The sequence below is a fragment of the Acomys minous genome (genome assembly GCF_964271855.1).
Source record: "Acomys minous genome assembly, chromosome: 14".
Classification (NCBI taxonomy): domain Eukaryota; kingdom Metazoa; phylum Chordata; class Mammalia; order Rodentia; family Muridae; genus Acomys; species Acomys minous.
In genome coordinates, this window is record NC_140496.1 from 23,717,297 (window position 1) to 23,729,516 (window position 12,220).

At 46.8% G+C, this 12,220-nt stretch overlaps 1 protein-coding gene across 1 annotated transcript in view; it reads right to left on the bottom strand.

Moving 5' to 3' along the window:
* Positions 1-12,220, bottom strand: part of CDH5 (cadherin 5) — a 38,524-nt gene that overhangs the window by 9,166 nt on the left and 17,138 nt on the right. The window contains exons 3-7 of the mRNA XM_084755997.1: positions 5,442-5,730; positions 4,639-4,755; positions 3,030-3,194; positions 1,816-2,003; positions 111-361 (exon numbers count right to left, since the gene is read on the bottom strand). Of these exons, the coding sequence (XP_084612123.1) occupies positions 111-361; positions 1,816-2,003; positions 3,030-3,194; positions 4,639-4,755; positions 5,442-5,730 (1,010 nt within the window). The remainder of the gene's footprint in view (positions 1-110; positions 362-1,815; positions 2,004-3,029; positions 3,195-4,638; positions 4,756-5,441; positions 5,731-12,220) is intronic.

Here is a 12,220-nt window from a genome sequence, read left to right on the forward strand (position 1 = left end):
GTTGGGAGAAGCCAGTGCCCTCTGAGCCTTCATCTCAGTCCACGAGACACAAGAACATCCATTGCCAGGATCACCACGGCATTATCGCCTCATGCCCACCACCTCCTTACCCAATGCTGCGCTGAGCCTTGTCAGGGTCTTTGGCCACCACGGTGCCAATCAGAGGTTTCTTCTGGTTCTCTGGCAGTTGGAAGTGGTAGAAATGTCGCTGGAAGACCGGGGGCTCATCCACATCCATGACACTGATGGTGATCTTGGCTTTGTTTTTGCCCGCAGGGCTGCTCAGGTATCCAAGTCTGACAGTGGGGTCCGTGGCCTCAATGTAGAATGTGTACTTCTGGATGAGTTCATAATCCAGGGGCTGTGTGGGCAGGAAGTGTGGAGACTGCCTTTAGCCCATTTCATTTTACTGGTCCCCGCCTCGGTACCCGCTCCTGCTCTGAGAGCCGAGGGCACTCAGAGCCCTAGTCCTCCTCTCTCGGGGGTTCAGAGCCTAGCGGTTCTATTCAAAGGGAGTATCTTTCACGGTTTTGCTCAAGAGGCTTCTCCCATGTTTGTCTGTCTAGCAAACTCCATCCTATTCATCTTGAGGAATGAATAGGCGTTTGCCAGTGAGCAGGTAGGAAGAGACAACTCTCTCAGAAACTATTCTGAACAGAGGCAACAGCTTCCTGCCTGGCGTTGTTGTGCAGCCCTGAACATGTCGGCTACATTGTTGTTGTTTGTCTGTCTGTCTTCCCTACTGTCTGAGAGCTTTGTGGACTCTGGTGGCTTTGTGTGTGTTCCCAGTCCTCTACCTGAAAGTTCTGGAAGGTTCCTCTCCCTCCTCTTCTGGATTCAGTCAGTATGACTTTGCTTGCTGCCATCAAGTGGCCACTGTCCATGAGTGCTTGTGCCCTCAGGTACTCGTTTTATCAAAGATACGCTAATAATTACTGGCTGGACTCCAGGAGTTAATGCTGGGGTAGGGGAAGGGCAATACACTGCGCTGATTTTAAATGTGAATTTGTCACATAACCTGGAATCATCAGAGAAGGGGCCCTCAACTGAGGAATTACCTAGATCAGTTTGCCTATGGGCTCGTCGGTGGGAGATAGTCTCGATTATTAATTAGTGTAGGAAGACCCAGCCCATTGTGGGCAGTACCATTCCCTAGGTCTAGAAAGCTAGCTGAGAGCTGAAGCCATAGACAGGAAGTATAAGTGCATTTGCTTCTCTCTGCTCTTGGCTGTGGATGTGATGTGACCAATTGTCCCCTAGCTCCTGCTGCTGTGACTTCCCCTTAACAATGGACTCAACTTGGAATTGTTAGCCCAGTACATCCTTTCTTCTCCAAGGTTTGACCAACCTTTGGTCAAGGTTATTTTTTATCATAACATGAGAAATGATAATAGAACAAGCATTCTCTGTCAGCATTGCAGGGTTTATAGCTGCTTATCCCGTAGCCTGACCTTTCTCTTGCAACAGTGAGATGTGCTCTAGGTGGCTCTCTCATGGGTCTAGACCCCACTTATGCCTGTCCGTCAGTGATCTCAGGAGTAGCTACCTTATTACCACCTGTCACCACTTCTGGGGTTTCCAGGGATTGCTTCCCAAATAAACACTTCACATCCAAAAGCATTGCCTCAGCTTGATTTCTGGAACAACTTAGCCTGAGACAGCAGGTTATAGTTGCCATGAGCACATGGCCGGCTCTGAGCTGTACAAGGATATTCTTGTCAACGGCCTGTGCCTCAGAAGCAGTCTCCAAGCCCGTCCTTTGGATGCTGTGAACTTGACAGCCTGTGATGGGTTCAGTACTGCAGGTCTACATACCTTTGTGGGCTTGATGATGCCCTGATTACGGTTGGGGTCTGTCTCAATGGTGAAGGTGTCCCTGTACTCGCCCTGCATGATGCTGTACTTGGTCATCCGGTTCTGAGGCTCATCTGGATCCTCAACAGATAGAAATCCCAAGGGGCTGCCCACACGGATGTCTTCCGGCACCGAAAATGTGTACGTGGCTGATGTGCATAGGGTACCACAAATAGTTAATGAGATAAATAAGACAACTGTCTCTTAATATTATCACACACACACACACACACACACACACACACACACACACACACACACACACACACACACGACTTTGCCAAGTGTCTTACCCATGCTAGGCAAACATTCTACCATTGAGCTACAACCCTAGCCTTTGGACTTTGGAGATAGAGTTCTGTAGCCAGGCTGGGTTTGATCTTGCAGTTCTCCTGCTCCTGTCTCTTGAATGCTGGGGTCGCAGGCATGTGCTGCCCTATCTGGGTATCATGTAATATTTTGCTACAGAAAACAGGCAAGAAACATATGACCATGGTATTCTGGGTCCAAGGCAAGGAGGCCTGCCTTGTCTTCTGTTCATCTGTCCATCCTTCTGTCCACCAGGTAGTTACTAAGCTCATTGTGTACTTTGGAACACCAATAGACAAGAGAGACATCTTGCCTTCAGGAAGTAACAGAGCGATTTCAGGACTCGATAATTTGGGGGGACAACTGAGGCCTGGATCACAATATAGCTAGAGGGTTCCATGAACATACTGACTTATTTTCCCAGTCTTACTCGGGGCATGGCGAAAGCTCTTGGCAGACAGTTTTTAAAGGGGGAAAAAAATCAATTTGTGGGTATGTTTATGCCAGGCTTTAATTGGACCCTTTTCTCTGGATTTTTATAGCTGGGCCCTCAGGCTCAGAGGCCAGGTTTCCTGAGCCTATGGAATCTGGGTAAAATTATTTCTGTCTCACAATGGGACTTGAAGGGTTGTAGTGGCGTCGGCTGGGGTGTGATTTTTATCTGGTCTGTAAAGGGACTCATCAGTGGACAGTTGGATGACCTTGGGAGCAAGGTGTTAGGCTGGATCAGGGACTCCATATCTCCCCCCCCCCAAATCTGGGGGATGGGGAGAAGTAGATTTGGAGTACCTTCCGAGAGCCTCCAAATCACCGAGTCTGGATTGTCCCAGACCCTGTCTCCTGAAGGCCCTACGGGAGGGGCTTACATTGAGTAAAGATGGGGAAGTTGTCATTGATGTCTTCCAGTTTGATCAGCACAGTGGCCGTGCCTGACTCTCCCCGCAGACCTTGGGCATCTCGTGCTTCTACCACGATCTTGTACTCAGCCTGTGTCTCTCTGTCCAAGTTTTTGGTTTTTGTGAAAACGAGTCCTGAAAGAAAAAAAAATGTCCCACCAGGAATGGTGTTATCTGAGGGGCCTTGGGAAAATCTGGATGATAGGATCCTTAAAGAAATATACAGGTGACTCCACTATGTATCTGAGATTGAGAACCCCAGGACAAAAGCCCACTACCTCCATACCTTGCCATGTATGGCTAAAAGCTGGCCAAATGTATGGTCCAAAATTGTTCCTAGCCATAGAGAACCTTATGCTGAGAAGGACCACGCAGCCAACTCCAGGTTCAAAGTTAGAGTGCTGTGATTGATTAGTGATGTCTGCCTTGGTACACCTAAACATGATTGGCTGTGCCGTGTCTTAGTACTGAGAGTGTTGTGCTTGATTAAAAACGTCTGTCTTGACATATGTAGAAGTGACTGCACCTTTTGGTGCTGAGAGTGTTGTGATGGATTAGTGATGTCTATCTTGGTGCACACAGAAGTATCGGTTGCCTTGTGCATTTGCTAATCTTTCTGGAAGGCACGTGTTCCTAGCTTGACTAACTGGCCTTCTTTTCTTGCCTCCTAGATTCAGAACTTACAGTGTTTTAAATCTGTTAAGCTGAACCAAATTTGGCCTGAGAAGCCTTCTGTACTTGCAGACTTGAATCTTTCTGTGATGAGCTGTAACCCAGTAGTATGTAAAATAAACTAAAATCTTAACTTAGGCGGATGCTCAGCCAATCACAGCAGCTGTGCTTCAGTCACTCATACGCCCGCCACCTGTTCAAAGCTATTCAAATAAGGCAGACACCCTAGCTGTAACCAACTGAAGCTGTTTCTAAGCTGCAGGGTGGTTTGGTGTTTTTTGTTTTTTTTTTTCCCCTCTGCACCATAAATATCAGCCAACTATGTGGCAGCCCTGGGGGCTTCTCTGAACTTGTTTAGATTCCGGGGTGTCCCAATTTGTGAACTGTTCTTTGCGAAATTAAATTTGATGAAATTTAATTGGCCTAAAGTTTTTGTCTTAACAAGGCCCTAAAAATCATGCGGCACGGCCATGTCTAAATGTAATAATCTAATTCAAACTTCACAGCTACTGCACAAAGAGCAAAGGAAGGCTTGTAGGTAGGTGTGACCTGGCTTGTCCGAGGGCTGAGAGACTGAGCAGCGCCTAGGTTAGGATCGGTCATCGCTCAACACAGACATGCCAACCAGAATCTTCTTCTGTTGAGTCCCAATGTCTGCTTGGGTAAAAAGACCCTGTTTTTCTTGCTGGGTTTGAGTGCATGCCTTGGGCTCTTATCTGTTTCCTCCTCCCCTAGCCCCGCCTCCCCCGTATCTTTATATGTATTAAGCATTCCTGGCCTGGATCAGTGGCTGGTGACACCTGTCGGGCTAGACTTCCTTCTGCATTGGCACCTGTAATATTTATGCCCCCTCCCCCATCCCGTCCCTCCAAATAGCTACTTCCCCCAAAGGGTTAGTCATACAGACCAGAATTATCAATGGAGAAGTACTCATTTCCTTTTAGGATTTGGTACATGACGGTGGCATGGCCTGCTACGGTGGGGTCATCTGCATCCACTGCGGTCACACGGATGACAGAGGTCCCTGTGGGGACAGAGAGAGAGAGAGAGAGAGCTCATGACTGTGGCCCTCACCCCATTCCCTAGGAGTAGATAGATGGGGTTCTGTTGTTGTGCCAGAGGGGCTCTCACGAGAGCAGAGTGCTAGCAATGCTAGGCCCAGCCAGAGAGAACAGGTGCTTTCTGTTTGTAGGAGTAATGAAAAGGGAAGATATTCGGTGGTTTTGCTTTTTCTGAAAGTGAGGGAATGTGCGACTGGTAAGGGGCCTCCAGAGAGGTGGGGATTACATTTCTCATCCTTTTTTCAAGGTCTGGCCCCAGGGCCCTGATCACACATCCTGAACAGAAGAGTAGAGGGGGTTCACTTTCCCTAGACCTTCTAGAATCAGGATGAGGTCATGCTAGTACCTCCTAGGCCACATCTAGAGTGATGGCACTCTCTGGGGCTCAGGATAAGGGCCCAGGCTATCCTGATGCTCAGTGCTCAGCACATGATTAGGATGATTAAGGTCAGGGTTTTAGTTTGGGACTAGGTCAGAGGTTAGCCTTTAGGGACCGATTTTGAAGTCAGGTAAAGGGGTGAGGCAGCGTTAAGACCACTTCCTTGAACTTACTGAAGCCTGGCTCTAGGCATTGAGGTGGCTAATGTGTGAGGTGTTTTCAGGCTCGCGTTGAGGAGAGGAGGAGACAGAGAGCAGATGAGGCACATACCTATAGCTGACATTTCCGGCACGGATGCGTTGAATACCTGGCGTGTAAACACGGGCCAGTTGTCATTTATATCATGAACCTTGACAATGAAGTGGGAAGACTGTTCCAGGTTTTCGTTGGTCTCCTTGTCCACAATGAGGGCAGTAAGGTTGTACTCAGTTTTCTTCTCCCGGTCTAATCTCTCAAAGGCATACACATCTCCTGTGTCAGGATCGACCCTGAAGATCTTGCCAACAAACGGTCCTTGCAGCACATACTTAGCATTCTTACCGTTGATGCTGGACATGATCTGGGAAGGAACAGGTAACATGAGGTAGGATTGGGCAGTGTGGCTGTTTGCGTTTGTGAGAGCGTGGGCGCACACACGAGCGTGCATGTTTGTGTGTGCCTGCGCATGTATGTAAGGATGTCTGTGTGCATGCATGTGCACAAGACCATACGGGTAGTGCTGAGTGGGGAGCCTAAGTGTGACACCGAGGTTTTCTTTCTTTCTTTTTTATTATTAATTTATTCATATTACATCTCAGTTGTTAGACCATCCCTTGTATCCTCCCATTCCTCCCTTCCTCCCACTTCTCCCCTTACTCCCCTCCCCTATGTCTGTGTCTGAGGGGGACCTCCTCCCCCCCTGTATATGCTCATAGGGTATCAAGTCTCTCCTTGACACCGAGGTTTTCAACGAGAACTTTTGACTGCTCAGCAGTGAGCTCCTCTTCACCAGGCCATTGGAAGCGCTTCAGTGATGGGCCCAATGAGTAGAATGGGGCCTGGCGCCTGGCAACACGTTTGTCATTGAAGAATAAAAAGTATCCTTTCCCCCTTAGAAGACACAGATTGTTACTCTCTCATTTGTAACATGGAGCTAGTTGGATTACTAAGGTTGATTTGCACTAATGGGTACAGCATCCTGTTTGGAAATGAGTGCCAGGAAACCTTGGCTTCTCTTGTTGTCCCCCTGAAAAAATGAGATACGTGCCAGCGGTGTATTGGAGTTGGCTTTTATGAACATGGTTTGAAGACTTAGCTAGAATTGTGGAGTATTTGTGATCTGGCCGTTAAACATGGTCACGTTGAAAATTAAATTATACAAATGTACAAGGAAATAAATAATTGTTACGAATGGTTTGTCACCCCAGGATTTGGGCATTCGGCACCAACCTCGGTGCCATGCCTCTGGGGGATGCGTCGTCTGTTGTGGTTTGTCTAGCGAGCATTAACAGAAATGAGAAGGACCACCCTGAATGTGGGTCTCATCCTCCTATGGGCCTGAACTGAACAAAAAGGAGAAAGTAGGTGAGGCAGCTGCATCCATTTCCCTCAGCTTCCCTGGCTGTGGACATCTCTGCTAGCATTCCTTCCTCTGCACCCCCCCCTCCCCGCTGTGATGGACGGGGGGGGGGCCGTTGGGGGGATGGGGGGATGGAGGGGGAGTCCCTTCAAACTGTGAGCCCAATTAAGCCCTTCCTTTCTGAAGTTCCTTTTGTCAAGTCTTTGATCACGGCACTAGAAATGTGACTAATCCAAACATGCTAGAAGCAAACACGCTCAGAATTCATGTTTCTAGCCATGTCCCTGCACTCAGGAATAACCACATTCTTGAGGTTATTGTGTCTTCTGTGTGAGAGCAGTGGCAATGCTGAATGGGGTACAGCCACGTACATCTTGTACTAACTCTGCCTTCAGGGAAGTCACGGCATCAGCTTGGAGGCTGAGTATTTACACTACAGAAATTGGCAAGTTCTGCACATCTGCACTCTCCCTGAAAAACCAGATGTCAGACATTTATCAGCACAGTGAGCTGGGTCCCGGGGAAATTGGTTTTGGAAGGATGCATAAAATATCCTCTTCTTGGCAATTTACGGTGTCTAACTCGCAGAACAGAAGCCCCGTGAGCCTTGCTTAACTCAGGATGTCCTGTACTTGTTAGACCACTGTGCTTTTCCTTTCTTTTAAACACATGCTACTGGTAGCTTTAGGGAAAACAGTGTGTGTCATGCACCTTGCACTGAACATTCCTGAGGTTAAACGAGAGTAATCACTAATGATAGAGCCGCAAGGCAAAAGGCGTTAGAAAGTTCGAGTGCTGAGTATTCTATTTTCATAGCCTGAGGATATTGGGTGTATAAGAGTGTAGTATTATATGAGCTCAAAATAGTACTTTTCTAGAAGGCTAGAATAACCAAAATGAGAATTCCATTTGAAAAAACCAGAAATTGGATGCCTACCAGGTTATCAGGTCTGCTATGGAACCCACAGATACCCCGGGACCCATTCTGGCTCTCAGCACTGAGCCTTCTAGTGTAAGGCCAACAACAGATGGAGCAAGACCCTTCCCGTGTGCAGGTGTGCGGTAAGGCGTAATTAAGAAGGCGGGATGAGAACGCAGGGAGTGGCCAGGAGGTCAAGAATGTCAGCCTCAGGGAAGAAGGAGATTCCAGAAGGGTGTGGACCAATCCCACGAGGTCTAGAAAGTCTCCCTAGAGTTTAGCAGTTGTTCAATAATTAAAGCCCTTGGTGAGGGGGGCAGGGGGGCGACAACTGGGTGGAAGGCTTGGAAACCAGATGGCAAGAGCACAGAGAGGATCTGGAAGGTGAAAGAGCAGACATATGGAGGGAAGGCCCTTTCCCTGAATGGCCATTGGAGGAGGGAGGCGGGCAGCAGGTGGGACTAGCAGAGATCCTGGAGCAGGAAGTGTGGTGTATAGGGGGGAGGTGGGCCCGACGCACAGGGCAGATAATGAACTAGTCAAGGCAAGAGCCTCGGTCCAGGTCTGTAACTTGTGGCATGTGTCGACAGCAGGCAAGGAAGAAGAGCGAGAAGCCTGATGCCCTGTTTAAAGGCCAGGTTAAGCTGTGGCACTGGTCTTAACCAGGACCTGTGGTCTGCATGAAGGCACAGACTCAAAGCAAAACAACTTGGAAATGGAGTAAACAGTGCCCATGTCACGAGTGTCCAATATATCTCTTTTTAAAATCCCTTTTCTTTCCTTCTCTTCCTCTCCCCCACACCTCCCTCCCTCCCTCCCTCCCTCCCTCCCTTTTCTTTTTTTTTTTTTTGACAAGGTCTGGCTATATAAGCCAGGCTGGTACTGAACTCCCCATCTTCTCACCTCAGGCTACAGAATGCCAGATTATAGCATGCACTGCCACCTTGACCCAATTTTATTTAGATAGACATTAGTTTTTACAACTCTTCTTAGACTTAAAGAAAATTTAAGATACCAGAGCTAAGAGTTCCTGGGTGCCTTCTCCCTTCACCTCAGCACCACGCCTTATATTAGTGTAGTCCCACGCTCCAATAAAGGGATCAAAACAGATGAAGCACTATTGATTAGCATAGAGAGCTTATATAGATTTCCTTTGTTAAACCTAATACTTATGTTCCCCCATCCAAGATTCCATTTAGTTATGATGTTTTTCAAAGCTCATTTTGGTTGTGACAGCTTCCGAGAATTGTATTACTTTTGATGACCTTGACAGTTTGGAGGAATGCTGGTCAGGACTCACCCTGGACACCCTCCCATTTCAGTGTCTCGGATTTTTTCATCACTGAACTGGGGTTATAGATTTTTGCCCCTCCCCTCTTTCTACCATCTTTGGGTTTGGGTGAACTATGTCTCTGCCAACCAACAGCTGCGCTGCCCTGGGAGGCTGCTCCCAGCTGGCTCCCATTGTCCATGCAAGTTTATAAACAAAAGTGCCAGACTTTGACCTTGATAAACACGTACTTCCTTCAGATTGTGTCCTCAGAGCCAGGAGGGGATCCTCGGAGTTCTGTGTTTGTGTCTTTTACAAACTCTTGTTTTAGCCAGGGAGGGGAGCACGTGCTGTTCCTCTACTCCTCCAGCCCTATGCTCAGTACCAAAGAGGCTTTGTTGTCTCAAGACACAACCCATCTGCCACCCTTCCAAAGCTTGTCCTGGTTGGTGTTGGCCTCCACTTTCTCATAGCTCTTCCTGATTTGAATCATTCTTCAGATGGCCCTCAGGGCTAGCCGTTCTCCTCAGAGGGTGATTCATATCCAGTTGTCCCATTGGGAAAGTCATAACTGGGCTAATGGCATTTCCCTCTATGACACAGGGTTCACTGTGTTGTTCTAGACTTGCGTCTTTCCTTTTGACTGGCCGGGTGGCAAGATTTACATCACTCGGTGAAAAGCCATTTTTGGAAGCCAGACCAGCCCCTGTGCCCAGTCAGAGGGCTGTGGGTGGGGCTGTTAGTGGACACTTCCCAGGCAACTCCATCTGCTTCCTTCAGCAGGGGTTGAGGAGAAAATTCTAGTACCTTGTCCAGACTTGTGCTTCAGCCTATTTCTGTATCTCCAGAACACTCCCATTCCCACCTTTTGTGTGGTTCTTTGATATGTGCTGTTTCTCTAGATGTCAGTTTCTTGAACTGTGGTCTTTGATATCATGCGGGGTCATGTGCCTAAATATAGGAGTTGTGAAAAATGTCAGCAACACTGAATGATTTCTTGATCCACAATGACAAGGAAAAAAAAAGTAATTCATAATCCAACGTCTGATTTTTTTTTTTCAGTGCTTGCCTGTGTTGTTGCCTTGGTTCTTGGTGCACAACATATGTGCCAGGCATTGTGTGCGCCATCATGCCACACACCATCAATGAGTGACACCTGACACACTTGGCTCAGATTTGACACAACTGGGGACTATGCACACAAAGTTTTCTGCTCTAATAGAAACAATGGCAAAAAAAGAGACCTAAAGAGACCTTAAAGGATATATTTTATATTATATATATATATCTTTATAGGAGATAACCTTTAAATATATGTATCCTTGTAGGAATGTGTGTGTGTGTGTCTGTCCTGGAGATCATTGTGTAGACCAGGTTGGCCCAAAACTCACAGAGATTCACCTGCCTTTGCATCCTGAGCACTGGGATTAAGGATATTGCATCCATGCCTTTGTGTTTGTTTTTGTTGTTGTTGCTGGTTTTTTTCGGGGGGGGGGGGAGGGGCATTGAGACAGGATTTCTCTGTGTAGCCCTGGCTATCCTGGACTCTTCTTGTTGACTAGACTGGCTTTGAACTCACAGAGATCTGTCTGCCTCTGCCTCCTGAACGCTAGGATTAAAGGCGTGGGCCACCATGCCCAGCATACCACCATGTCTTGTAAAATAGACTTTTAACACTTTTCTTGAATCATCCCTCAGCATATAAAAGTCAACATTAGTGCATCTTTGAACTGAGTCGTGTCAGAACATTTGATTTAAAAAATTTCTGTTTGAGTTGTTGGTTTAAGTTTTATTTTATTTTATTTATTTTTAAAATTGTAATTTTATTAATTTATTCAGATTACAACTCAATTGTTATCCCATCACTTGTATCCTCCCATTCCTCCCTCCCTCCTACTTTCACTCTATTCCCCTCCCCTAGGTCTAAGACCGAGGGGGACCTCCTCCCCCACTATATGGTCATAAGCTATCAAGTCTCATCTTGGTAGCCTACTTATTCTTTCTTTGAGTGCCACCAGGCCTCCCCACCAAGGGGAGGTGGTCAAATATGGGGCACCAGAGTTCATGTCAGAGTCAGTCCCTGCTCTCCACACAACTGTGGAGAATGTCCTGTCCATTGGGTAGATCAGAGTAGGAGTTCAATGTTTCCTACTTGTTTTGTCCTTGGTTAGTGCAATAGTTTGAGCAGAGCCCCCTGGGCCACGATCCACCCATCACGATGTTCTTCTTGTAGGTTTCTAGGACCCTCTGGGTCCTTCTATTTCCCCAATAAGTGAATGAATTTTAGCTTTAAATTAGGAAAGAATTTCCAAAATAGTTCTAAACATGTTTTTGCCATTTGCATTATGTTTTTATGCACAGCAGTGTTCTTATACTGACTATTATAGAATCCAACTATTGACCCAGGGGGCATCATACCTTAAAAACAGCTCACAGGAGACAAAAGCAGGCAGATTTTTGTGACCTTGAGGCCAGCCTAATCTATATAGTGAGTTTTAGGACAGCCAGGGCTAAAAGTGAGACCCTGTTGTAAACACATAGACAGACAGTAGACAAACACAGCTATTGTTAAAACCAACAAATCCAATGTGCTTTATGCCTATTGTCTCAAATATTAAGCCAAGGGTTTTTTTTGTTTTGTTTTGTTTTTTGTTTTGTTTTGGTTTTGCTTTTTTGAGACAGGGTCTCTCTGTTTTAGCCTTGGCTATCCTGGACTTGCTTTGTAGACCAGGCTGGCCTTGAACTCACAGTGATCTGCCTGCCTTTGCCTCCCGAGTGCTGGGATTAAAGGCGTGCGCCACCGCCGGCCCAGCCAAGGTTTCTTAAGATTTTATTTTGTGTGTGGGTCCACCTGTGTCTGTGGGGGGTGTGTACATGCACATGTATGTGCCTACATGTAGAGGCTGGAGGAGAAACTTAGGTGTGTTTCTGAGGCATTCTCTTACCAGCCTGGAGCTTGCCAAGTAGGTTAGACTGGCTGGTTCTCAGGCTTTAGGGATCTCTGCCTTTTCAGTACTGACATTGTGATTACGCACCACCATGCCTGGATTAAGACTTTATTTATAAACAAGTATCAATTTCATTACAATTCAAATTTGCTTTCATTTTAATAAATGGTAAGGTTGCATGTATACCAAAGAATTGTCTAAAACAATGAATTTATGACTCATCCCGCTCTAGGCCCAGCAGAAGGTGGTAAATTATTTTTGTAAAGGGCCAGAGAGAAAGCAGTTTGGCTTTTTGGATCATATAGTCTTGGTCATAGCTATTCCACGTTGCCATTATTATATGAAAGCCGCCAT